Here is a 26,446-nt window from a genome sequence, read left to right on the forward strand (position 1 = left end):
TTCCAGTCTAAATATAAGGAAAGTTGCATTATATATTGCTCATAATGATGTACAGAAAAGTCATCAAAAGAAATTTTGGTTGAAATTCGGCATTTATTTAGGTCTAGGCATTCAAATATAACTCAGTTGTGTTCAGAAGGCCTTGGTTACTGATAAAATAAACAGTCAGAGATCATTTGCATTTAAGCAGAGTTTTAAAATATAAACCCACTAGCTAAATTATTTATCCTTGTTTGCATTCTGTTGTGATCAACTGAAAAAGGTGAACTTATCAAAATTAATGAAAAACTAAATAATTTCATGTTACTGTGTTATAAGAGTACAACAGTAGGCTACTCAAAACCAGACTTGTGAGAAACTGAAAGAAAGAAAGAAAGAAAGAAAGAGTAGTCCTAGTCAAAGCTAGTTACATTCATGTTTAGCATATCAATAATAATAATAATAATAATTTTCACCATCTTTCCCATCAATGATCCAGTAATATGTGATTTAAATTTCAAGCTACAGATTTCACCTAACTATTTTTAATGTGTTTTGCATATTTCTGTGAGCAGCTACACAGAGGATGATTTGTCACATATGATCAGGCAATCAGGAAGAGCTTGTTGACCACTAAAGATGACATGTGTCTGTCCCCTGTCAGACACACTATCATAACGATTCAAAGGGTCTCCCATTGAGGCAGGGGGCAAAATTAAATCTTTAGAACCAATCGTGGATTTCCCAGTGAGGACCCGGGCCTGAATGATGTAGATGTACTGCTCATGTTCCTGCTCCTTCCACAGCTTCAGAGCTCCGTCCACTGTACTGCTGAAGTATATTCCACTGCCATAGTTTTGCACTACAAATGAAGGAAAACTTCTTTAATGAAGATATTGAACCTATTTCCAAACATCAAAATATAGCATTTGTACCTTAAAAACACAGTAAATTCACTTTCACAAGAAATGCCTTCAGAAAAGAACACAAAAACCTAATTATTATTCTCAACGTCTTCACATTTGTGTTACCTGCAGGAGGGGCGAACTCTTTCTGAAAGCCTACTCTACAGATGAGATCACACAACTGAGCTGACACACGCTGGTAGAGGCGCTTCGGTTTGTCTTTCACTCTCTGTACATTCCTGTCGAACAGCTGCTGTAGTGCGATGTTCTCTAGCTTCTCCACCTGCAACAACCAGTGCAACCACATGCCATTAGATCCATTTAACACTGCTAAACATCAAATCAAGTAAAATCAAGTTTTTTTATACTGCTTTTCACAATACATATTGATCCAAAGCAGCTTGATAGAAATTCATTATGGTAATGTTTATAATACCTTAATGCCTAATTGTCCACATATGAGATTTGCTGTAGTATTTATTGATTTATGTGATTGTACTGTATGTATGTGGGATAGTGCTGATATTTATAGTTGTTGCAGGTTGGAATGATTAATACATTAATATATATATATATATATACACATCACATCAAAGAAATGATGCATAGTACAAAACACAAAATATATTTAGTCCAGTCTGTGCAAGGACTGTACTTCCTGAGATAATTATATTGGAATAGATTAAACTAAGCATTGTTTATTAGTGAAAACAACATGTGTTGCTTGACACATAACAGGTTCAAAAACTGCTTAACATCAAAATAAAGATAATGTGATGTTTTCTCAGCAAATAAAACATAATATTGGATGTAGAATGGCAACTCGCTCACCTTGACGATACGGAGCCCAAAATCCTCCAAAGCTCTCCTTCCTTCTTTGTCAACATTTTCCTCACTCACAGGAATTCTTGCATAAAATGAATTGTTAAGAGGCTCAAAAGGATCCAACAGGCCTGTGGTGTCAAGGAGTAAAAACTGTATCAGGTCATCAGAGACATACACTCAACACTAACTTATTATCTGCAATATATTTAAATTTTAAGTATTAAAAACATACATGTCCTCTTCATTTTGCTAAATCCTCCACTGTTGTCAATCAAAACCATGGAATTAAACTTGACTTTGTGATTGCTGAACGTAATTGCTTCATTCCCTGCCAGATAAGCTTTCTCCAAAACTGCACTGGTTTCAGGTGTTTGTATCCAAGGTTCATCTTTACAGCTCCAGCGAACCACAGAATACAGAATGTCTCGTTCTTCAGCTTCGGCATAGTCCTGCTGGGCCTTACAGAGCATGGACTCCACCTCAATTGCTGCACAGCTGACATCTGAAGGACTTCCAGTGATGGTTATGCCACCATTACCATTCCTGATAAACTCCTTGATGTGAACATGAAACTTGGCTTGGAGAGAGAGCAGGTTTTCATGGTCTCTTTGGTCAAGGTAAATGACATGGTTATTCCTTATTGTCATGTTATCTGATTGATTAAGCATATTAAATGTCCATGCTTTTGCCTCTCTCTGAGCCTCCTTGAAGACACCATAGAACTCAACAGTGGGTGTTTCATTTGCTGTTTCTTTGACTGCAAAAGCAAAGCCTGAAAGCATTCAAGAGTTATATAAGAACATTTATCTCAGTAGTTTTAACAAGTATTTGTATTGTTAAAGTCCAATCCTCATGACTTTACCAAATAAAGGCTCAATAATATCTGAGTAACTTAACAAAATAATGGTGACACTGAAGAACAGTATTCTTAATCTGGACAAATTTGTGATGCTGTGAAATGAAATATAAGCAAAAATTAATATATATATATATATATATATATATATATATATATATATATATATATATATATATATATATATATATTGCTTACTTAATGTCATGTCATTCGGTAAGGCTGGGGACATTGTTCCTTCTTTTCTTCGCTTCATCTCCTTTTCGAAAGCCTGAACATGCAGTGAAATCAAATATGTGAAATTGCTGAATTCCATTCTTTGCTTGATTATTTTTATACCTATGCTGCATATCATAATGTTTTTAATGCTGTCACTTTTTGCAGTAGAGACACAAAAGTTAAACGTGACAAGTTATATGCAATTATCATATATCACCTTCATCATTTCTTCGTCTTTTGGGAACACAACAAAGTATACGTTCAGTTTCATGCTCTGTTTTGAAAATCCAGCCACAGCATCCATCATGATTCGAGCCACCTGATATTTGTCCAAACCCAGATTACCAGTACCAATAGCTGGGAAGGAGATGGATTTGTGTCTCAAAGCTGCAGCTTTACTCAAACATTCTGAGACCCCTTTGGAAAGAATCTACAGATAACAACAAAAGACAGTCAGTGGTCAGTGATAATAACAGACATGAAAAAATGAATAAAGCGTGCAGATAAAAATTAAATCTACCTTCTCTGCATTAGGGTCAGACTTAGAGGCGCATACAGTATGAAAAACTGCTTTACATTTAAGGTCGTGTCCTTTTGTCTCATAAAGATCAGCACCTGGGTAACCTTTGCCAGAGTGTCTTTGTCTGTATATCTCGTCTTGAATCTTTCTGCCAGCTTTGTTCAAAATAGCTTTTGAAACCTCTCCAAGTGACAAATCGCAGTCCTTTGCAATTGTATTCACAATTACATCAACCTGGAGATTGAATCAAAGAACAGAGAAAAATAAATTGTATATTTTCCATATAACACATTTTTATATTATTATACAAAACAACCTTTTCTTTAAAAACCTGAAAATCATGAGTTGCTAGCTAGTCCATGACATTATAGTCTTACCTTTTCCTCCTCAATAAAGCCCTTTTTAAGATGCAGTGTTACGTTGCCAAACTGCAAACTGTTGCTTGAAGAGAAAGTCTTGCTCTGGTTTCCTCCTTGCACAGCTCCACTGTATGAGCCAGAGGTGCTGGACGGATCAAAAACTGCTCTAGTAGCTCTCTCCATTTCGTGGACAGAGGGTTCATCATTATTGACAAGATGGATTTCTAAGTTCTTGCCTGAAAACCCATTCAAGTCATGGAACTGCTTTATAGCCTTTACAATAATGTCTGCACAGAGACCTCTTGGAAAATGGAAAAGGCCAGAACTCAGAGCAGGAATAGCAACAGAGGAAATGTTATTTATTACAGCTATTTCTAGAATTCTCAGGATAGCATTATGTAAGAAGGGTATCGCCCGTTCAATATCCTTCTTGTTTGGGTTTGGAGACAAGTAAGGACCAACAGCATGTATGATATATTTACATGGGAGATTTCCAGCAGGAGTGAGCACAGCATCACCAGTTTTCACTCTTTGCACTCGCTGTATAATATCATCACTCCATTTCTGGATCATTGGTCCCCCAGCATCACTCAGGGCTTGTGCAAGACCTCCTCCATGGTTTAGATTCTCATTGGCTGCATTGACCACAGCATCCACTTGATGACGGGTAAGATCATCTTTCCAGACTGATATTTCTACTCGGCTGGACAGCTTTGTGGAGTACCTCTTCTCAGCCCGCAAGACACCACTGTTACTACCAAAGGTGCCAGCCTCTTCCATGTTGTGGAGAATTGCCATGCAATTAAATTTTGCTTTAACAGCATGGCAAAAGGCACTTTGGCACTTTCTCAGAATGTCAGTGTGCTCTGGAACCAGTGGAATCTGTTGTATGTCACTCATGGCTTTTAGCTTCCTCTGGATACAAACTTCTATGGGTTTTGGGGGGGGGGGGGGAATGAATGAATTATCAACAATTATACAAAATTCTGACTGCAGAATCATTAGTCAAAATATCGTATTGGAATGTGCACAAGATTTCTATAAGAAATTATTTCATTATTTGAAACCAATGGTAAAAGGATACTTAGCCTCCTTTAAAAATCTAATAAATGTTATGGGGTGGGCGATAAGGCAAAGTTATCATATCACAATTTTCTTTCAGGCAGGATCACAATTCATGATCTTGATAAAATAATGAACTTCAAAGATGAAATTACAAATAATAGAACAAATGCAACAGATTCAAATGAAATAAACAGTGCTTTAAATTTCACCTACTTCTATTTAACAGTGGCATTCAAATGAGAAAAAAATAAAAGTGCATAGACTTCAATGTATCAATTAAATACATAAATTTTTATTAAAGCTACAAATTGTTCAGGCAAGATCATTTTTTCTCTTTTTATTGTTTGATTAACATTAAAGACACAGAGAGCAGCAGGTATATTAGGCTGCTGTCATTTCAAGACTTACATCCTGTCCAAACGGACTGTATACTGTATACGCAATCATTTTGCATCGTATAGGTGTTTCGTCTAGATGGATTCGGCATTTTGGGAGCCTGAAACCGCTATTTTTTGAAACTGGGTCCCAGAGTGGATAAATCTGGAAATTACACCTTTGCGTTTTCATGTGTACAGCCAATCCATAGATATTGTGAAATTGTTATGTCATCACCCCACGTCTCACCCTAGTCAGACACCGCTACGTCACGTAACAGCAATCATAACAACAATAGCGGACTTCATGCTTGAGTTTGTGCCATAGAAGCTACTGAGCCTTAGCTTTACTAAAATAAAGCTTTATTTCCCAAGCTTTACTAAAGTTTGTATACAGCGGGCAAGGTTTATGCACATGCTCCAAGTCTTATTCTCCGCTTTTAGCGTATCTCTGTGGCAGAATTACAGATATTGTGGCCTTTCAAGTGGTAGTTAAATTGTTGTCTATGGAGGGGTCAGAGAACTCTCAAATTTCATCAAAATATCTCAATTTGTATTTCGAAGATGAACAAAGGTCTTACAGGTTTGGAACGACATGAGGGTGGAGTAATTAATGACAAAAATGTTTTGGGAGAACTGACCCTTTAACCATCATATCGCACACCCCTAGATGCTGCTAGATAAAGTGAAACTGAAGTCCTGAATATTGAATAAGAAGTGAATATTGTGTATCTTTATGACTTAAATGATTTACTTGCAATTCATTTTGATGTCCACATGGCTTTTATTCCTTTTAGTGATCTTAATAGTTCAAGTGACAGGTGCATGTAACTGTGGTTGTAAGGCAGGCACATACAAAGGTAATGGATTGGCAGGTACACTGTAAAACATTTTCAGCTGATTAAACTTAGAAATATAAGTTCACCTGCTGCCTTAAAAAATGTGAGTTAACTCAACTAAACATAAGTTAACTCAGCTTGAAGATAACTGTTTCAACTCACAAATAGTCAAGTCAATGTATTACTTTAAGTTTAAGTTTTTCTTAAAATAATGCATTGTCTTGACTATTCGTGAGTTGAAACAAAGGTTATTTTAAGCTGAATTAACTCACATTTTTAAGGCAGCAGGTGAACTTTCATTTCTAAGTTTAACCAGCTGAAAATGTTTTTTAGTGTTCTGATAGAAAGTCCAAAGGGTTCTTTGACTAAGATAAACCATGACTGACCAAATAAAAATCTCTGTATAAATAACTATAGGTCTAGGCCTATATATATATATATATATATATATATATATATATATATATATATATATATATATATATGACAGAGAGCACACTGAAAAGGAGATGTTAAACAGCTAGTCACCATTCACTTTCATTGTAGGCCTATAAGGAAAAATGGAGACAGAGGCTTTTAGTATCTAACATTTTAACGTTTAACTGAAGTAAGAAATTGAGTAACTGATGATAAAGAAGTAGTGTTTTGTCATTTATGTTACACCCTGACCTAGACTAGGGACCATAACACTTAATTTTTATTTTAGAGAGACCTATCCCTTTAAATTGCACGTATCCACTATAACAACAACACCAACTCCGCAACACAAGAACCTAAAAAAAATCGATTAACAAAACTAAAAATTAAAGGAATAAAACTATAGACATACAACCAATTTAAAGCATAAACATTGTATTTTTACACAACGAAGCCTAATCCTTGTGAATGTTGAAACGTCATCAGAAGCTGCAAATAATCCTGATCGCTAAAATCAGGAGCCAAAGATCCATGCAACTTAGCCTAAGTATAGTAGCCTAGACTACTTGTTTTTGAAATTACAAACAAATCTTACCGTAGTTTTGACTAACTTCTATCAAGACTTACATATCAATGACTGTGAAAAATCACATAAAAAGTTTGTTAAATTGAAATCGAAAGCGAAAGAGTTGTGCGACCTTCAATGAATTAAATGCGAACAGATGTCGATTTACTCAATAACCCACAAGAATATGTTCACTCACCTTTTTTTTTTATTTCATTTACTGCAATGCTTTCCTAGTTTTCTCCAAAACAGCGATGGTTTCAACGTTTCGAAAAGAAGCGACTAAACAGGTTTCTTCTTGAAGCTGAAACGTTTTTTGTGGTTGTTGGGAAAAACCCCGCCCGATGCATGACAGGCTGCAAAGAAATCAAAAGTGAAAGCTTAGCCTTAAAACTGAGTTCGACTAACACTTCAGTCACAACAGGACAGGCGGACATGGCCGAGGAGTTCCCTTACGCTCTCTGCGTGGAGGGCCAGTGGGACCCCCACACTCCCAAACTAAAAAACAAACTTAACATCTATTTCCAAAGTAGGAAATCCGACGGAGGCGACTGTGTGGTGGAACACTGTGATACTGAAGGACAGACAGCAACTGTTCGATTCAAAACAGAGGAAGGTAAAGTTGCCTATAACTCATTCAGAATTCTGAATCATTGTTACATATCACGAATAAATCGTAAAGTGATGCGTTAATATTTTCGCGTTAAACGTTTAATAATTATTGATTATATCGAAACCTGTTGTGGAGTTACAGTGGGAGGAGTCCAGAAACGAAACTGATCTAATTTTTGCGTAGTGCAAATGAAAATCAAGATGTTCGTTCACTCATGTAGCCTTTTGTTCTTATGTTTGTCTCAGTGAGACAGCGGGTTCTGAACAAACAAACGCATGAGCTCAAGATTGGTCAAAAAACTGTGAAAATCACTGTGAGTCTTCCGTCATCAGAAGCATCAGTTCCTCATGTGAGTATTCAATATCACAACTGAGTAAAGCGAACAGCTAATACTTTGACTTGGAGTAAAAAGTCAACTTTGTTTTCTAGGAATCAACCTCTTCACTCAGCAGCACAATCACGTCGGGTAAGTCCTTCGGGATCAGAATAAACGCTGTTCTGCTGCCCCCTGCTGGCCATGCCAGCATGTAGGCCTAGACTTGCTTCCAGCGAAACCGTTTTTTTTTTTCCAACATAGGCCTGTTTTTGTTATTGTTGGGTGTTTCTTTTCTTTTCTTTTCTTTTCTTACACTGGCAAGTGTTACAACACTTTCCTTCTTATCGGCCATGACACAGATGTAAATTTTGGGCGTTTTATAGCCTATCAAACTAAACAAGCTGATTTAGATGATGCAAGTTGTCATTTAACATTTATTAAGTTATGATCACATACACAATTTTATGCCAGACATGAAAGACATAGGCTATACTTTCTTTTTTGTCATGCAAATCCTTTATAATTTAACAAAATGTCTTACAGTATGTCCCAGCTAACACAAATTTGTAAGAACGTTTGGCTAAAATCAGCAAGTTATGAAGTTATGAAAACGTTGTTTCTGACTGTTCTCTAAAAATTCAAAACGTCCAGGTTTTAAAAAACATTTTTCCTTGGTTGTTCAAACATTAGAGAAAGCATTGATGGAACGTTCTATTTTATTATTTTGCATGCAACATTACTATTTACTTTTGATTGTTCTCCGAACATTCTAAAACAAGTAGTAATATCATTTGAAAAAAAATATTTCAGAAAAAAGTTCCATGAAAGATGTATAAACATTTTTGTGCTACAATTTTGACAACATTATTAGAAAAAACATTTGTTCATAACTTGAAGTAACCTTACTGATTTCAGTTGAAATTTTATAATTACATGTATACAGTTAAAGTTTTCGCTGAGAAAAAACTTGTCCACTACACCATAGCTTTAATAAAATTAGCCTTGATGAACACTACAAAAATATTACAGAAATAATATTTCTGAAGTTATAATTTTCAGTACAATCGATAATGCTGTATAGAACCTTTTCACAGACTGATGATGCGTTTTAATGACCATCAGCATCATAAATCCTGCAAAGTTTTTTTATATATATATATATATATATATTTTTTTTTTAAATGTATGTACACTTATAACACTAGACTTTGTATTATATTACCTTTGCATCAAATTCCTAAAAAAACAAAACAAAACAAAAAAACAAATTAATGCTATTGTGGTGTTTTCTAATACACTGGCTATGGGAGTGATGGTAAAAGTGACATCTTTCTCTCTTCTGAGTACTGTTATCAATATCTCTCAATTTTCAATGGGAAAAATATATTTAATGTAGTCTCTCATTCACCCCCACTATAGAAGTTTACCCAACTATGACGACTTCCGCTTCTGAGAAACCCAGAAATGTGAAAAGGGTCAATTGTACTTTTTCTGGGTAGGGTACAATGGGGTTAAAATCACACCTTAAAGGGTTAGTTCACCCAAAAATGAAAATTCTATCATTTATTACTCACCCTCATGCCGTTCCACACCCGTAAGACCTTCATTAATCTTCAGAACACAAATTAAGATATTTTAGTTGAAATCAGATAGCTTTGTGTCTGATTTCCGATGCCTCCATCGGGAGCAATGAACACTTCCTTTCTCAAGTTCCATAAAGGTACTAAAAACATATTTAAATCGGTTCATGTGAGTACAGTGGTTCAATATTAATATTATAAAGCAATGAGAATATTTTTGGAGCGCCAAAAAAAAACTAAATAACGACTTATTTAGTGATGGCCGATTTCAAAACAATGATTCATGAAGCATTGGAGCACAGATGAATCAGTGTACCGAATCATGATTCAGCAGATTTGATATACTGATTCATCTGTGCTCCGATGCTTCCTGAATCATTGTTTTGAAATCGGCCATCACTAAATAAGTCGTTATTCAGTTTTTTTTTGGCGCTCCAAAAATATTCTCATTGCTTTATAATATTAATATTGAACCACTGTACTCACATGAACCGATTTAAATATGTTTTAAGTACCTTTATGGAACTTGAGAAAGGAAGTGTTCATTGCTCCCTATGGAGGCCTCACGAAGCCATCGGATTTCAACAAAAATATCTTAATTTGTGTTCTGAAGATTAATGAAGTTCTTACGGGTGTGGAACGGCATGAGGGTGAGTAATAAATGACAGAATTTTCATTTTTGTGGTGAACTAACCCTTTAAGAAAAGTGTGCTTCTCAATCTCTCTCTCACACACACACACACATATAATCATATGAAAAAGTTAAGACATTCTAGGAAATCATCTGATCATCTGAAGGCAGGTCTTAAAATTTAGAACATAAAACTTTAGATGAACATCAACACATAACATACCACACCGTACCATTATATACTTAGTGAAAACTAGGCTAAAATGGAAAAGCCATGGTTGACAAACTAAGTATCTTTTAAGGAAAAAATATTTAAAAACTAAAGATTCTGAAAGTTTTGAAGGAGATGCAATGAAAATGGCTTTTTAATATGTCTTTACAGTAGTAACAATAAATATGATATTTTATTATATGATTGTCAGGGCGTGGTTAAAGGAACACTTTTTTTTGAAAATAGGCTCATTTTCCAACTCCCCTAGAGTTAACAGTTGAGTATTACCGTTTTTGAATCCATTCAGCCGATCTCTGGGTCTGGCGGTAGCACTTTTAGCATAGCTTAGCATAGTTCATTGAATCTGATTAGACCGTTAGCATCTCGCTCAAAAATGATCAAAGAATTTCAATATTTTTCCTATTTAAAACTTGACTCTTCTGTAGTTAAATCATGTACCGATGGAAAATGAAAAATTGCGATTTTCTAGAATGGGGCATCAATTTACTGTCTGAGATTTGTCGCACCACATCGCATCCAGTGTAGACAGCATCACTGATTATAATGGGGTCTGTTGTATTTTGTTGTGTTGCATCACAGCACTTGTAGACAATGTGTAAATCTTTTCAAATTAATGATGTTTTATATTCAGGTGAACCACAGAGTGAAGAAGAAGAGAAGGTTGAGATACCTGAGGAAAAAGAAGAAGATACAACCCATAGATCAGTTGTAATCGAAAACATCCAAAACAGCGGTCAAGAGTTTCTGACAATGCTGGTGGAAAATGTACAGAAAGGATCTTCTGGTGAGGCAAATGACTTCAGCATTGAGATTATACCAGAGGGCAACTGTGCTGTGGTAACCTTTTCCTATAGCAAAGGTAAGTCATGGGTTGTGTTCCCCAGGAGAATATACTCTCCAGATGTACATGCAATTAAACTAGCCCTTTTGGGAGGGCGTCTGAGTGTTGATCACCTTCCCCCTAACCCACATTGTTACTTATATTTTCTTTGATAGATGCAGAAGACTTCATTATATCCAGCCCAAGCAGTGGAATTATTAAGAGGAAAAACATGAAAGTCCGGTTACTTGAGATGACATCAAAGGCGAAAGCTGAAGGCTTACCTCCAAAGACAAACTCTGACTACCTCATGCTCTATTTTGAAAAATTTGGAGAAGTAGTGGATGATGGTGTAACATTTGAAACAGATCAGTCAGCAATCATCACTTTTAAAAATCCTGAAGGTACATAAAGTGGTTACATTTGATTTTTTTCATCGAATTTAATTTGTGCATATGCATAAACTATACAATGTGTGCTTTTTCAGATGTGCAAACAGTCATTGACCAGCAACATCAGATTAAAAAACAGCCTTTCAGAGTATTGCCATACTATGACACACTACAAACAGCTCTATATGGTAAAGACAGACCCACTCTGAGACTTCCAGAGGCATTTACTGAGAAGATTGATAAAACTGTATGGCACCACTTAAAGGAAAACCAAAAATCTCTGGGTTTAGTCACACAAGATATGTCCAATCATTTTTGTGAGATAGATTTTCGATCCTCAGCAGTGAAGATCATTCCTTCCTCCTCTTTACTTAACCAAGGCGGGAAGACAAGAAAACTTATTCAGACATGGAGTGAAAATGCCCTCTCTGAGTTCTCAGTGTCAATGGCTAAGTTTAAATCCATTGAGCTCCACATTCAGAAGGATGCATGGACAGAGATACAGCCTGAAATTCAAAAAGCAGTTGCGGGAGAGGCAGTCACAATGGTTGCCTGTGCAGATGAAGGGACAATATCTGTAGCCGGCCTGAATGAGGATGTGAACGGGATTGAGGGAATTCTGAGAGAAACTGTTCAGAGTGTCACCCAACGAATCCAAAGGGAGAAGGGCAGTGAGACTGATGAAATAAATATGACTCCATCCATTTACAAACTTGTTCTCTGTGAGGGTTTGGAGCAGCAAATTCAAGACAGATTTCCAGAAATGGACATATCATACATTGCGCACAGCCAAAAGTTAACTCTTTACGGTTTAAAAGATGAGATGCTGGAAACAAAAAACAAGATACTGGAGGCTGTTCTTAGTTTGATTCGTAAACCAACTGAGCTCCACCAATCTGTTTTAGATTTTCTGTACAAGAAGGATCTGGAAGAAATGTCCAAAGATTTGTTTTTTAACAAAGGAATCAATGTAGCATTAGAAGCCGATGTAAAGAGAGTTTTGCTTGTTGGAAAAACAGACAAGGACTTGGATGTTGGTGAGAAGCGACTGCAGACAGATCTGGGACATGTGAGCTTCAATGTAGACGATCCCAGTGTTCTAACAAGATCAGACTGGCAAGACCTTGTGTCTCACATTAAAAAAAATGATAAAAATGTTACAGTACAGACATCAGTCAACCAGGTGATGGTTTCTGGCTTTGTTGAGTCTATCAAGGATGTTGAACAAGAGTTACATGATTTTGTTCAGAAAAACTCACACTTCGAGAAAACTCTGAAGGCTCACAAGACCGTTGTCACATTCATTAAGGATCACAAAACGCAGGATTGGCTTGAAGAGGTGAAAGGTAAAGTGAATGTGGACTTCAAAGATGAAACCATTGTGATCAGTGGCCCAAGGCTTTGTGTCGCTGAGTTTGTGCCTATGTTTGATGACTTGATTACATCTGCACATCACTGCACCATGAAAATAGTTAAACCAGGGGCAAGGAAGTTTTTCAAGGAGAAAGAGTCAATGTGTGCTACACTTGCCAAGACAGATATGAGTTGTTTGGTCCAATTAATAGACGAGTATGACCACCCACATGACACAGTTCAGTCACAGACAATAAAGCCTGTTTATCATTATAAAACACATGAAGGAATTGAGATTACAGTAGACAAAGCTGACATGTGTTCATTTCAAGCGGATGCAGTGGTCGGTGCATGTAAAGAGAACCTCGTACTGGATGGAGGTTTAGCAAAGGCTCTCTCAGATGCTGCTGGTCCTAAACTTCAGAAGTCCTGCAACCAGCTTGTCAAAGCACGGAAGTTGACAACAGGGGATGCAGTTCTCCTCGATGCAGGGGGGCGGCTGCGATGCAAGCATGTCATCTTAGCAATAGGACCACATTATAATTCTTCAAAACCTCTGGAGTCTGAGAAGCTCTTGAAGAAAGCTGTGAAGAAAAGTCTGAATGTGGCAGATCAAGAAAGCTTCAAGTCGTTGGCAATCCCAGCCATTAGCTCTGGTGCATTTGGTTTCCCATTAGACCTTTGTGCAGAAACCATTGTGAAAGCTATAAAAGAGTTCTGTGATTTTGTTGAAGGGGACATTGCGCTGAGGAAGATTCACCTAGTTGACAATAATGATAAAACGGTTCAAGCTTTAGAAGCTGCTGTGAAGAAAATTTATGGGGTCAGTTCACTTACCAACAGCATGACAGCTGGAAGCAGTTCAAGTAGCCAGCAGCAAAACCAAGCAAGTTCTTCTCCAAACCAACAACAGATAACCACACACTTTCAAGGGGCATCTCAAAGTTTTCCAACAAAAGAAGGTTTAACCATCACCCTTATGAAAGGAAACATTGAGGACACAACAGTGAGTTCAATATTTACAGATTATGCATAATATTATTTGGGGCATTGCTTTCTTCTGAAGTGTAGTTTGTATTTGAAATATCGAAAATGTCTACAGATTTATTTATTTATTTATTTTTTTATAAAATAATATTTTATATACACTCTAAAAAATGCTGGGTTAAAAACAACCCAAGTTGGGTTGAAAATGGACAAACCCAGCAATTAGGTTGTTTTAACCCAGCGGTAGGGTTAAATGTTTGCCCAACCTGCTGGGTAGTTTTATTTAACTCAACTATTGTTTAAAAAATTACTGTATTGCTTAATTAAAATTAACCCAAAGTATGTTGGAAATGAACATTTTATTAATGTTCAATGAATAATTATTAAACAATAAACATTTATTAAATTATTATTATTATTAATACATTGATATGAATATGGCTTATGAATAAACATTCACCTTTTGTCTATTATTGTTGCCTCTAATTGCGTCTGGTTTTTAATTTCCCAACTATTTTGGGTTCATTTTAAGCTAGCCATATAGCAATTTTTAAACATTAGTTGGTTTAAATAAAACTACCCAGCAGGTTGGGCAAACATTTAACCCAACTGCTGGGTTAAAACAACCCAATCACTGGGTTTGTCAATTTTCAACCCAGCATTTCTTAGAGTGTATAGTTCTTAGGCCCCTTGCCAAAGTAAAATGCTGGAGCATGATTTGAGCTAAATAATCATCTGTAAATATCTGCTCTTTTTTGTATAGATGGATGTCGTTGTGAACACTCTCAGCAGTGACCTGAATCTTGGTGTAGGAGCTATTTCAAATGCCCTTCTTAAAGCAGCTGGTCCACAGCTTCAGGTTCTGCTCAATCAGCAAGTCACAGGCACTGCAAACATTGGAGCAGTTTTTGAAACTGCAGGTGCAAACCTGAAGAACAAACTGGTGTTCCATGCAGTCGTACCACACTATAATCAGGGACAAGGGAACGAGCAGAAGGTAATACTCATTGATTGATTTTTAGTGATTAGTAGAAAAAAATCTTATGCTTTTAATGATATTTTATTCTCTTTGAGCAGTTGCTGGAGGATATCATGGATAAGTGTTTAGATCAGGCAGAGCAGCGTCAGCAGAGCTCCATTGTATTCTCTGCCATTGGCACAGGAAATCTGGGATTTCCAAAGCCACTGGTGGTCTGCACAATGCTGGATTCAACCTTCAAGTTTAGCAGTAAAAGAAGTTCAAAGTATGTGAAGGAAGTGGTATTTGCTCTTCACCCCAAAGATACGCAAACCATTCAGGTACCTGATATGTGATCTCATTTCAGCCTTTTTAAGATCCATAGATTCCACATTCAACTTTGACTCTTATATAATGGGTTATTTTCACCTCTGCAATACTGTCATTCATTACAGGTATTCACAGATGAGTTCAGCAAAAGGTTTTTGAGCCAGTCTGCTACAGCAACAGCAAGTAACCCCACACAGCCCCAGAGCACAGGTGCCCAAAACTTCACTTTTCATATCCAAGTAACCTATAACTAACTAATGTCTCAAGGACATTTTTAGTGGATGTATGAAATAAATTCCCCTTCATATGATACCTTACCATAATGGTCATTCAGTTCTGTTTTATGTTTACAGGCCCCTTCTCAAAGGTCACCACGAAATCTGGGATTCATGAGACTACAGTAGGAGGAGTAACACTTCAGGTCCTGAATGGTGATATTACTACAGAGAAAACTGATGTCATTGTGAACTCTAGCAATAAAGAGTTCACACTGAAATCAGGTAAAGTTACTAATACTGGGTTAGTAGAAGGATGTAAATGCTTTACCTTACTCATGACCTTTCACGCATTTTGCCTGTAATTACTTGTTGCTTCATTTCATAAGGAATAAATGAGCTAGAACATAAAACAAAATTTTATCTCAATCTGTCAAGGTGTCTCAAAGGCTATTTTGGATAAGGCTGGACCAAACGTAGAAGCTGAGTGCCAGCAACTTGGTGAGAAGCATGTTTTAATTCCTAAACTACTAAGTGAAAAAAGTATACTAAAATGAATTTGAAATACATTTATTTTGTGCTAAGTATACTACAAATACATTTACATATTTATGTGCTAAATAAAATATCCTGCAATTATACTTTTGGTATACTTAAAGTCTTCTGAATTGGAACAACTAATTTTGTATTTAATGCACTTTTTAATTGTGTGGAAGTAGTGCTGAGGTCCAACTAAAGATATACTTAAATATATTTGATTGTGCTAAAGTGGAGCGATTGCAAGTATACTTTAAGTACACTTTAAATATAGTGCATTTAAAGACTGATATTATACAAAGATCATACAATCCTTATTAATAGTAAACACTTTTAGGCATAATATTAAGAAATGTTATATACCAGTAAGTCATAAGTGATGTGTCAATAAATATGTTAATACATTTGAAGTATACTTAGTATGAAATAAATGTATTTTAAATAGATTTTGGTATATATATATATATATATATATATATATATATATATATATATATATATATATATATATATATATATATATATATATATATATATATCTTACTCACACTACCAGTCAAACGTTTGGAAACATTACTATTTTTAATCTTTTGAACGTAGTCTCTTATGCTCATTAAGGCTGCATTTCTTTCATAATAAATACAGAAAAAAAATAATATTGTGATATTTAAGATTATGGTTTTCTATTTTAATATACTTAAAAATATAATTTATTTCTGTGATGCAAAGCTGAATTGTCAGCATCATTACTCCAGTCTTCAGTGTCACATGATCCTTCAGAAATCATTGTGATATGTTGGAAACAGTTGTGCTGCTTAATATTATTTTATAACCTGTGATACTTTTTCAGGATTCTTTTGATGAGTAAAAGTTTAAAAAAACTTTAAAATAAAAATCTTTTGTAACAATATACACTACAATTCAAGTTCCCTTTCGATACTTCACTCGTACTGCGTATGGGGAAAGGTCTCCCTTTTTCCCCGCTGCTGAAGCCTTTTTCAATAACGCAGTGTAACTGCACCGTCATTGGTTCACTCATAGACAAGTTGTTGAACCAATGGCGGCGCGGCATAGCTGCGCGGCCTATGGCGACAAAGCGCGCGAATATTCCCGCCGAAATGGGCGGGGTATAGGGCTATATAAGCAGGCGTTTCGCCATAGGATTTCAGTGTTTTCTCCTTCAGCGACGACATCTACTTCTCTTCGCTGATCTCCGCCTGAAGCCGAAGAAGCTCGCCGCCTTCTGCTCTCGCCGCCGTCTGAAGAGGCTCCCGCAGCGGACTCGCCTGGACTCGCCGGTGGAAGAAAGCGCCGGCGCCCTCGCGGACTGCAGCTTCTAGCGCCGTCGCCGAGCCGCCGCCTCCCGCTTCCCGCTTCCGGCCGCTTCCTGTGCGTCCCCTGCCGCCATCCGGCGCGCCGCCTGAGAGCTTCATCCGCGGCTTAAACGCCGCTCTAAAAGAGCGATTTCCAGCGGTTTTCACCGCTTTAAGAGCTTCCGCGGCCCTCGCCGCTCTAAAAGAGCCACCCAATTGCCGTTTCCACGGCAGCGGCGTCTCACGATGCCCCGCCACTCATGTGGTACTTGCAGGGCCCCCCTGCACGACGACGATGGACACAGCGAGTGTGTCGCTTGCCTGGGCAAGCCCCACGCAGACGGCGCGCTCGCTGAGACTCATGCCCGCACTGCGAGTGTATGAGTCTCGCTCCCCTGCGCTCGCGGGTCGCCTTCTTCACTGAGGGCGATCTCGCCGCCGCGCCCTCCCCGTCTCCTTCCTCCCGCGGTCCGGCGAGGAAAAGACAGCGGGGTAGAGCGACTCAGCGCCAGGAGTTGAGCGAGCTCACGCCGGCCCAGCCCCCGCGTGCCTCGCCCTCTCCTCCCAGGGAACTCTCTCCAGTTCTGTTCTCTCGCCCTGAGCAGCGTCCCTCCGCAGAAGCGAGTGACCTCGTCTCATTCGGGGGAACAGACGACGAACAAGACGACTCCATGTCTCTTGCGGCTTCCGAAGCGGAAGGATGGGCTGGCGAGCCGGAAGACCCCGCTCCACCGCCTCCCTTGGAACCCATCGAGCATGGCCAGGGCATGGATGCCGAGCTCTTCCGCATCCTGTCTAGAGCCGTTGAAGAGCTGGACCTCGAGTGGGCCCCTCCAGAGGAGCCGTCTCGCAGCCGCCTGGACGAATGGTTTCTGCCAGGCCGCCGCCAAGCACCTCGCCAGCGTTCAGCGCCCTTCTTTTCCTGAGGTCCACGAAGAGCTGACGAAGTCGTGGCGCGCTCCTTACTCTGCCCGCCTCCACACTACGCACCGCTCCGCCCTCACCGCCGTCGACGGCGCCGAGGAGAAGGGATACGAGCGCTTGCCACCCCTAGATGAAGCGGTGGCTGCTCACCTCTGTCCTCCCGCGGCTGTGGGTTGGAAGACGAAGAGGGCCCTTCCTTCCAAGCCCTGTCGGACCACCTCTACTCTGGCTGGACGGGCTTACACCTCGGCGGGCCAAGCTGCCTCTGCGCTCCACACCATGGCCATATTTCAAGCATTCCAGGCCAAACTCCTCCGCTCTCTGGATGAGTCTGGAATCGACGCGCCAGCCTTCAAAGATCTCCGCAGCGCCACGGATCTTGCCCTGCGAGCTACGAAGGCTACGGCCCAGGCCATCGGTCGTTCCATGGCCAGCCTGGTCGTGTTGGAGCGCCACCTGTGGCTCAACCTAACGGAGATCAAAGACCTAGACAAGACGGCCTTCTTAGACGCCCCGGTCTCGCCTTCTGGTCTCTTCGGGCCTGCAGTGGATGGCTTCACTGAGCGCTTTACTGCCGCGCAGAAATCGTCTCAGGCTATGAGGCATTTCTGCCTAAGCGCTCCAGCTCCGCTTCTGCGTCTAGCCGCCCCAGGACTGCGCCGGCTCAGCAGAACAAACCAGCCCCACCTGCAACACAGGCAGCGCCGCCCAGGAGCATCGCCAGCGCTCGCGCCCTGCGAAGCGCCCTCCCTTCCCGAGGCGCCAGGGACCCCGGCCCAGGATTGTGCTGGACCCGGTGCCTCCGAAGTCGTCCTGATTCGTCGGACAGGAAGAGGATGGGGGACCGTCCCGTTACGACCGGACCACCCCAAAAGCTCCCACGGGTAATTTCCCCCCCTCCGCCTCGTTTATTTCCGGGCGTGGGAAACATACTCCAAGTGACAGCTGGGCCCACACCTGTTGCGCCCACCTAAACGCCGTTTTCACGGCGGACAAATTTTTACCTCATCACAAAAAGAGCAAATTTCCTCTTCCACCCCTCGCGGTGTACGACCCTCTCAACGGCGGTCTGTCACCCAACATTATTCAACCCTAGCCACTCGGGCCGAGGCCTGGCAGGCCATCCCCGATGTGTCAGAATGGGTCATGGGGATCGTAAACCAGGGCTACTCGCTCCAGTTTGCACGACGGCCCCTCTCGCTTCGCCGGGGTGCTTCAAACATCGGTCAATCCGGACGACGCTCATGTCCTCCGGGCCGAAGTCATGTCGTTGCTGGAAAAAGGAGCTGTGGAAATGGTTCCTCCGTCAGAGAGCGAGACAGGCTTTTACAGCCGCTACTTTCTGGTCCCCAAAAAGGATGGCGGTCTCAGACCCATCCTAGACCTCAGGCTTTTGAATCACTCCCTCATGAGACGGAAGTTCAAAATGCTGACGCTGAAGCAGATCCTCGCGCACATTTGCCCCGAGGACTGGTTCTGCTCGCTGGACCTGAAGGATGCGTATTTTCACATCCAGATAGCCCCCCGTCACAGACGATTCTTGAGATTCGCATACGAAGGGGTGGCATACCAATATACGGTCCTGCCCTTCGGGCTGTCTCTGGCTCCCCGCACTTTCACCAAGTGCATGGACGCGGCGCTTTCCCCTCTGAGACAGATGGGAATCCGGGTTCTGAATTACCTCGACGACTGGCTCATCTTAGCCCGTTCGCGAGACGAGCTGGAACGCCACAGATCCGTGCTCCTCAGCCATCTACAATGCCTGGGTCTCAGGGTCAACTTAGCCAAGAGCTCGCTATGCCCCACTCAACGAATTTCGTTTCTGGGAGCAGTTTTCGACTCGGTCCGTATGACGGCAGTAGTCTCGCCAGAGCGCGCCCTGGCAATTCAGCAGCTCACGGCATCTGTCACGAACAAAGCCTATCTCCCTCTGAAGTTTTTCCAGAGGCTGCTAGGGCTGATGGCTTCCGCCTCCCCGGTGCTGCAGCTAGGCCTTCTTCGGATGCGGCCTCTTCAGTACTGGTTGAAGTTCCGGGTTCCTCCCAGCGCATGGCGGCACGGCCGCCTATGTCTCAAGGTCAATCGGGCCTGTCTTCTAGCCCTGAAACCTTGGATGGATCCAGTATGGTTCCAACGCGGAGTCCCCTTACAGGCGGTCTCACGGAGGACGGTGCTTCAACAGACGCCTCCAACTTGGGCTGGGGCGCTGTGTGCGAGGGCAGACCGGCCTTCGGCTCGTGGAGCCACGAGGAAAGCCATCTACACATCAACTGTCTAGAGATGCTAGCAGTGATGAAAGCCCTTCAGTTCTTTCAGGCTTACTTGACGGGACGTCATGTTCTAGTTCGGTCAGACAGTATGACGGTGGTGTCATACCTGAACCACCAAGGCGGTCTTTCGTCCAGCCGCTTATGCGCTCTGGCGAAACGACTGCTGGAATGGGCTCTTCCGAGGCTTCAGTCGCTCAGAGCGACTCATGTTCCTGGCAGGAACAATCTGGGTGCGGACATGTTGTCACGGAGCAACATCCCCTCCGACGAGTGGATGCTCCACCCCCAAGTGGTCCTCACGATCTGGGAGTTCTTCGGGAAGGCAGAGGTAGACCTCTTCGCCTCAGAAGACAACTCTCATTGCCCAACATTTTTCTCGAAGGAAGTAGATGCTCTGGCCCACACATGGCCCAGCACGCTCCTTTATGCTTTCCTCCGATCGCACTGATCCCCCAGGTCATCAGGCGTATCAGAGAAGACCAGCACAGAGTCCTTCTGGTGGCCCCGCTCTGGAGGAACCAGGTTTGGTCCTCAGAGCTATTCAGGCTCTCCAAGAGCCCCGTGGCCGATTCCCCTGAGACGGGACCTCCTCTCTCAGGCAAACAGAACAATCTGGCACCCACAGCCGCAGCTCTGGGCTCTGCACCTCTGGTCCCTCGATGGGAGCCGACTAGCCTCCCCGAGGACGTCCTAAATACCATTTCTCAGGCTAGAGCCCCATCTACGAGGCGCCTCACGACCAGAAGTGGTCAGTCTTTGTTGATTGGTGTTCAACACGCAACATAGACCCTGTGGAGAGTGACGTATCTTCCATACTGTCTTTCCTCCAAGAACGCTTGGAAATGGGGCGCTCCTTCCACGCTTAAGGTTTACGTAGCAGCCATTGCAGCGTTCCCACGCTCCTATTGCTGGCCAATCGGTGGGACGAAACGGGCTCGTGATCCGTTTTTTGGAGAGGTGCTAGGCGTTTGAATCCTCCTCGCCCTCTCACTATTCCCTCCTGGGACCCTCTCGTTGGTCCTCAGGGCCTTGAAAGGAGCCCCATTTGAACCAATGGGTTCAGCCGACCTCAGGCCCCTAACACTAAAAACCGCTCTGCTACTAGCACCAGCATCGGTAAAGCGTGTTGGCGATTTGCAGGCCCTCTCTGTGAACCCTGCATGCCTCGAATTCGGGCCTGGTGACTCTAAGGTCGTTCTGAAACCTAGGCATGGCTACGTCCCTAAAGTGCTCTCAACTCCGTTTAGAGCTCAGGTCATCTCGCTCTCTGCTCTTCCTCCCTCGGCGGACGAACCAGAGCTGCAGCTACTCTGCCCAGTCAGGGCATTGAGGACCTACATAGACCGATCACAGTCTTTCAGACTGTCGGATCAGCTCTTTGTTTGTTTTGGCGGCCGCACCAAAGGGTCTCCGGTCTCGAAACAACGCATTTCCCGTTGGATAGTGGATGCTATTAACCTGTGCTACTCCTCACTGGGCACTAATTGCCCCATAGGAGTCAGGGCCCACTCCACTAGAGGAATGGCTTCCTCGTGGGCTTGGTCCAACGGAGTTTCCATCCAAGACATCTGTGAGGCGGCCGGCTGGTCTTCGCCGTCCACCTTTGTCAGGTTCTATCACCTCGATGTCCCGACCTTACAAGCTCGGGTCCTGTCGGTGTGATTAGCGGCTTCCAACAGGTCCCGCTTCACGCCACCATAGGAAGTATCTTCCTTCAGTGTAACCATGGGTTCGGTTAGGCTTTGCCTCCGCTTGTCCTTTTTGCCCCCCTCTGGGTGGCCAAATGCAAGCTATATCGTTCCCAGCCGTGGCACGGCGTGGTTGAATTCGTTCCCATACGCAGTACGAGTGAAGTATCGAAAGGGGAACGTACTCGGTTACTAACGTAACCTCGGTTCCCTGAGATACGGAACGAGTACTGCGTCACTTGCCGTGCCACGAGGCTGCGGCTCAGGGTCGTCGCTTCAGTCGATTGACACTGAAATCCTATGGCGAAACGCCTGCTTATATAGCCCTATACCCCGCCCATTTCGGCGGGAATATTCGCGCGCTTTGTCGCCATAGGCCGCGCAGCTATGCCGCGCCGCCATTGGTTCAACAACTTGTCTATGAGTGAACCAATGACGGTGCAGTTACACTGCGTTATTGAAAAAGGCTTCAGCAGCGGGGAAAAAGGGAGACCTTTCCCCATACGCAGTACTCGTTCCGTATCTCAGGGAACCGAGGTTACGTTAGTAACCGAGTACGTTTGGTGTCAGTCATTTTTTTCTTTCTTTCTTTTTTTTATTTTGAGAAATTAATACTTTTATTCAGCACAGATGTGTTAACTTGTTAAAAAGTAATATTAAAGATTTATATTGTTATAAAAGATTTATATTTTGAATAAATGCTGTTCTTTTTAACCTTTTTAACCATCAGTGAAAAAAAGTATCAGTTTCCAAAAAAATATTAAGCAACACAACTGAATGAATTCAACACATGCTGAATATTCAGCTTTGCATCACAGAAATAAATTATATTTTAAAGTATATTAAAATAGAAAACCATAATTTGAAATTGTAATAATATTTCACAATATTTTTTCTGCATGTATTATGAAATAAATGCAGCCTTAATGAGCATAAGAGACTGCATTCAAAAACATTAAGAGTAGTAATGTTTCCAAAATTCTGACTAATGTGTGTGTGTGTGTGCGTGTGTGTGTATATATATATATATATATATATATATATATATATATATATATATATATATATATATATACATATGTTACTGGAGTAAAATATTTAATACAAATTCAACATTATATTAAATATTATCGTTGGTCCATGTGTTTTTCCAGGGGCCAAGACTAACAGTGGACTGATAATGACTCAAGCTGGGAATTTACAGTGTAAAAAGATCATCCACATTGCAGCACAAAGCAATGCTATTATGATCCAAAAACATGTTAAAAAGGCCCTGGAAATGTGTGCCAAGGAAAAGTTAACCTCCATTGCCTTCCCAGCTATTGGCACAGGTAAAAACAGGAAATTATGAGAGGGAAAGTGTTATTGTTGTTCATCTATGTCACACAATGACTGTCCTTATATAGAAAATATAAAGCATATATGAATTCATTTTTTATAAGTAGCATATATTTATTTGTTTTTTTACAAAACATTTGTATTTATTATTTGTACAACATTTGTACATTTATTTAAAAAAAAAAAATCTAGAGCTGTTAGTTAAATTGTTATAATTTGGGTTTAACTGAATCGATTGTGAGTAATCTCAAATTCTGGTTTAGCATTATAAATAAATTAGTGGTCATAAAGGTTTTTCATCTTACAATAACTTTAGCAGCCCAAATTCCTACAATATTTTATGTTGTCAATGCAAATCTTTCACTAAAAACATGAACATGGTTCATAGTCACATTGCTTTCCTTTTCTTAGGACAAGCAGGCTTGTCTCCAGGTCAAGTAGCAGACTCCATGATGGATGGTGTGTTGGACATGGTAAGAAAAACTCCCCAGTCCACTATCAAGCTGATCAGATTGGTTGTGTTCCAGGCCCCCATGCTTCCTGAATTCTTCAAAAGTATGCAGTATAAAGAAACTGGGCCTCCCAAACAAGAGAAAGAGAGTACATGGTCAAAAATCAAAAGTATGAATCTCATTACTTTCACTTTAACCTAATTTCATAGAACATGTAATTTTCTCAGTAGCCTTTAAAACATTAAAATATTCAAACATACCAAACACGACCTGACTGAAGATATTTCTCTAATTCCAACATTGTGTATGTTGCAGCATATGCAAAATCCTTCTTCAGTGGATCTTGGGAGAAAGAAATAAAACAACATGGTGGCAAAGACTTTGTCATTGAAGGCGTGCAAGTACATCCAGTGCTTTTTTCTATCTGTGGACCATCACAAGCAGAAGTGGATAGAACAAAGCGTTTCTTAGAGGATATGATCAATCACGAACAAGTGTTTGAGTCTATTACAGACACAGCGATCCTTAGCTTAACAGATAAAGACCAACAGCGAATCCAGGACCTGCAAAGCAGTATAGATGTGACTATAAGGCTAGAATATAAAGCCCATAAAGGTTCAGAAGGGACCTCAGGACAGGCCACACTCATTGTACAAGGTCTCAGCCGAGATGTTCTAAAAGCCATTCAAGAAATCCAAGAAATGCTGAAAACAGCCAAAGAAAATGAAATACTAAAAAAAGACCTGGATTACACAAGTGAGCTTGTGGATTGGCAGTATGAACAAGGTGGGCAATATAAGAGTTTTGATCAACTTACAAATTTTGAGTTGGAAAAGGCCCTTAGCAGTCAAGCTCCAGACATCAGAATTTCCCTCCAAGGCCAAACGTACCAGGTCAAACTGCCTGAGGGTCCTGCAGTGAGTACCACTGGAGGAAACCAGATGAACATCAAACGCATTGACAAACTGAAAGGTATTTGCTGTGTAATATATCGATACAAAAATGAAAATAATACATATATAAAATATAAATTAAAGTGAATAAATGTATAAAGTCTTATAATAAATAAGATGCAAATTGGATATGATTTGTCTAACTGCACTATAACTAATTTCACTACCATTTAAATAAATGATTTAATAAATAATTTTTTTTTTTTTTCTTCAGCAATTGAAAGTATACCACAGAATTGGGATGCCATGGCACCTGACCAGTTGTTCCAAAGGTTTACTTTGCAACCGACCAGCACAGAATACAAAGAAGTATTGGGGCTCTTCCAGGCCACTTGTCCAAACAACAATGTCTCGAAGGTGCGTGTCATTTTTTTATATTGTTTTTTCTTCATATCCAATGGTCTACAGGTTTTATCATACTAATGCCTTTCCCTCCTAAAAGCTCATAGTAATTTACAGGATTTCAACCACAGTTATATATAGAATTCGTAGGATGTGTGTAGGTGGATGTAATTTTGTAACTAGGCAGTGCAATACATTGTAAATCACAAGGAAATAAACACATGGCAACATCACGAACAACTCAGTTTGATACTTGTATTCATTATGGGATTCTTATATGGTTTTTACACCTGTTTTTTTTTTTTTTTTTTTTTTTTAATTATAGATTGAAAGAATCCAGAATCCTGGCATGTGGAAGAACTACCAGAATAACAAAAGCGTCATGGAGAAAAAGAATGGTCATCAAAACAATGAGAAAAGACTATTTCATGGAACCAGTGAGCAGACTATCGGTCACATCAATAAGAGTGGATTTAATCGCAGCTATGCAGGAAAAAATGGTAAATCATTTACTACAATCACTAATTTTCACATTCCATCATTCTAATTGAAGTTGTGTATATATTAATTTTTCATCTCTTCATTTTTCTTCTTATAGCTGCAGCATATGGAAACGGCACTTACTTTGCACTTAATGCAAGATATTCCTCTAGCAACACATACTCAGTGCCTAATGCTCAGGGACATAAGCACATGTACCTCTGCAGAGTCCTTACGGGAGACTACACTAGAGGAGTAGGAGGGATGATTGTGCCACCTGCAAAAAATGCCAACTGTGACCTGTACGACACTGTTGTGGACAACCCTAATGCTCCGACCATTTTTGTGGTGTTTCGTGATGATAATGCTTATCCTGAATATTTAATCACTTTCACTTAGTCACTTATGAGTAATCATTTTACACAGTGAGCACTTAATCACATCAGATACAATCAGGGAGAACATTTTTAAATAGAACTGTATTTCTCATAATGTTTCTTACTGAATCATCAACATTTTAAAGGGCTTTAATAATGGAAAATACACATGCCTTCTAATGAATTTATTTTATGTTGTTTCTGCTGTGAAATGTTTAGCTGTAAAGTTTAATTCTGGTGATATTTTCTCTACAAATATGCACAAACAAGATAGTCTGCCAGCACATTTAAACAAACTGCACTGCAAATAAAGAACTTAAACCTTCAAATAGTTTTATTGTAATTTCTTACACCCTTACACAACATACAACTGATACTTTTGGCATATGAAAAAAAAGGTTTATAAGCACAATCCACAAGTA

At 40.5% G+C, this 26,446-nt stretch overlaps 2 protein-coding genes across 2 annotated transcripts; one reads left to right on the top strand and one right to left on the bottom strand.

Annotated features, from left to right (window-relative positions):
• Nucleotides 1-60: 60 nt before the first annotated feature.
• parp9 (poly(ADP-ribose) polymerase family member 9) lies at nt 61-7,259 on the bottom strand. Its single transcript, XM_067409127.1, has 9 exons — nt 7,123-7,259; nt 3,682-4,592; nt 3,305-3,538; nt 3,002-3,214; nt 2,764-2,836; nt 1,942-2,481; nt 1,716-1,837; nt 1,011-1,167; nt 61-841 (listed from the first exon to the last, which is right to left on the bottom strand). Exons 2-9 carry the CDS (start codon nt 4,561-4,563, stop codon nt 555-557), a joined length of 2,508 nt encoding a protein of 835 aa, XP_067265228.1. The 5' UTR covers nt 4,564-4,592; nt 7,123-7,259; the 3' UTR covers nt 61-554.
• Nucleotides 7,142-26,341, top strand: parp14rs1 (poly(ADP-ribose) polymerase family member 14-related sequence 1). Its single transcript, XM_067409119.1, has 17 exons — nt 7,142-7,539; nt 7,782-7,885; nt 7,966-8,002; nt 10,927-11,154; nt 11,292-11,519; nt 11,603-13,866; nt 14,611-14,844; nt 14,925-15,146; nt 15,261-15,345; nt 15,489-15,635; nt 15,789-15,851; nt 23,237-23,413; nt 23,832-24,041; nt 24,188-24,844; nt 25,040-25,182; nt 25,493-25,667; nt 25,766-26,341. Exons 1-17 carry the CDS (start codon nt 7,272-7,274, stop codon nt 26,044-26,046), a joined length of 5,523 nt encoding a protein of 1,840 aa, XP_067265220.1. The 5' UTR covers nt 7,142-7,271; the 3' UTR covers nt 26,047-26,341.
• The last annotated feature ends 105 nt before the right edge of the window (nt 26,342-26,446 follow it).

This window comes from Chanodichthys erythropterus, chromosome 14, assembly GCF_024489055.1.
Source record: "Chanodichthys erythropterus isolate Z2021 chromosome 14, ASM2448905v1, whole genome shotgun sequence".
In the NCBI taxonomy this organism is placed as follows: Eukaryota; Metazoa; Chordata; class Actinopteri; order Cypriniformes; family Xenocyprididae; genus Chanodichthys; species Chanodichthys erythropterus.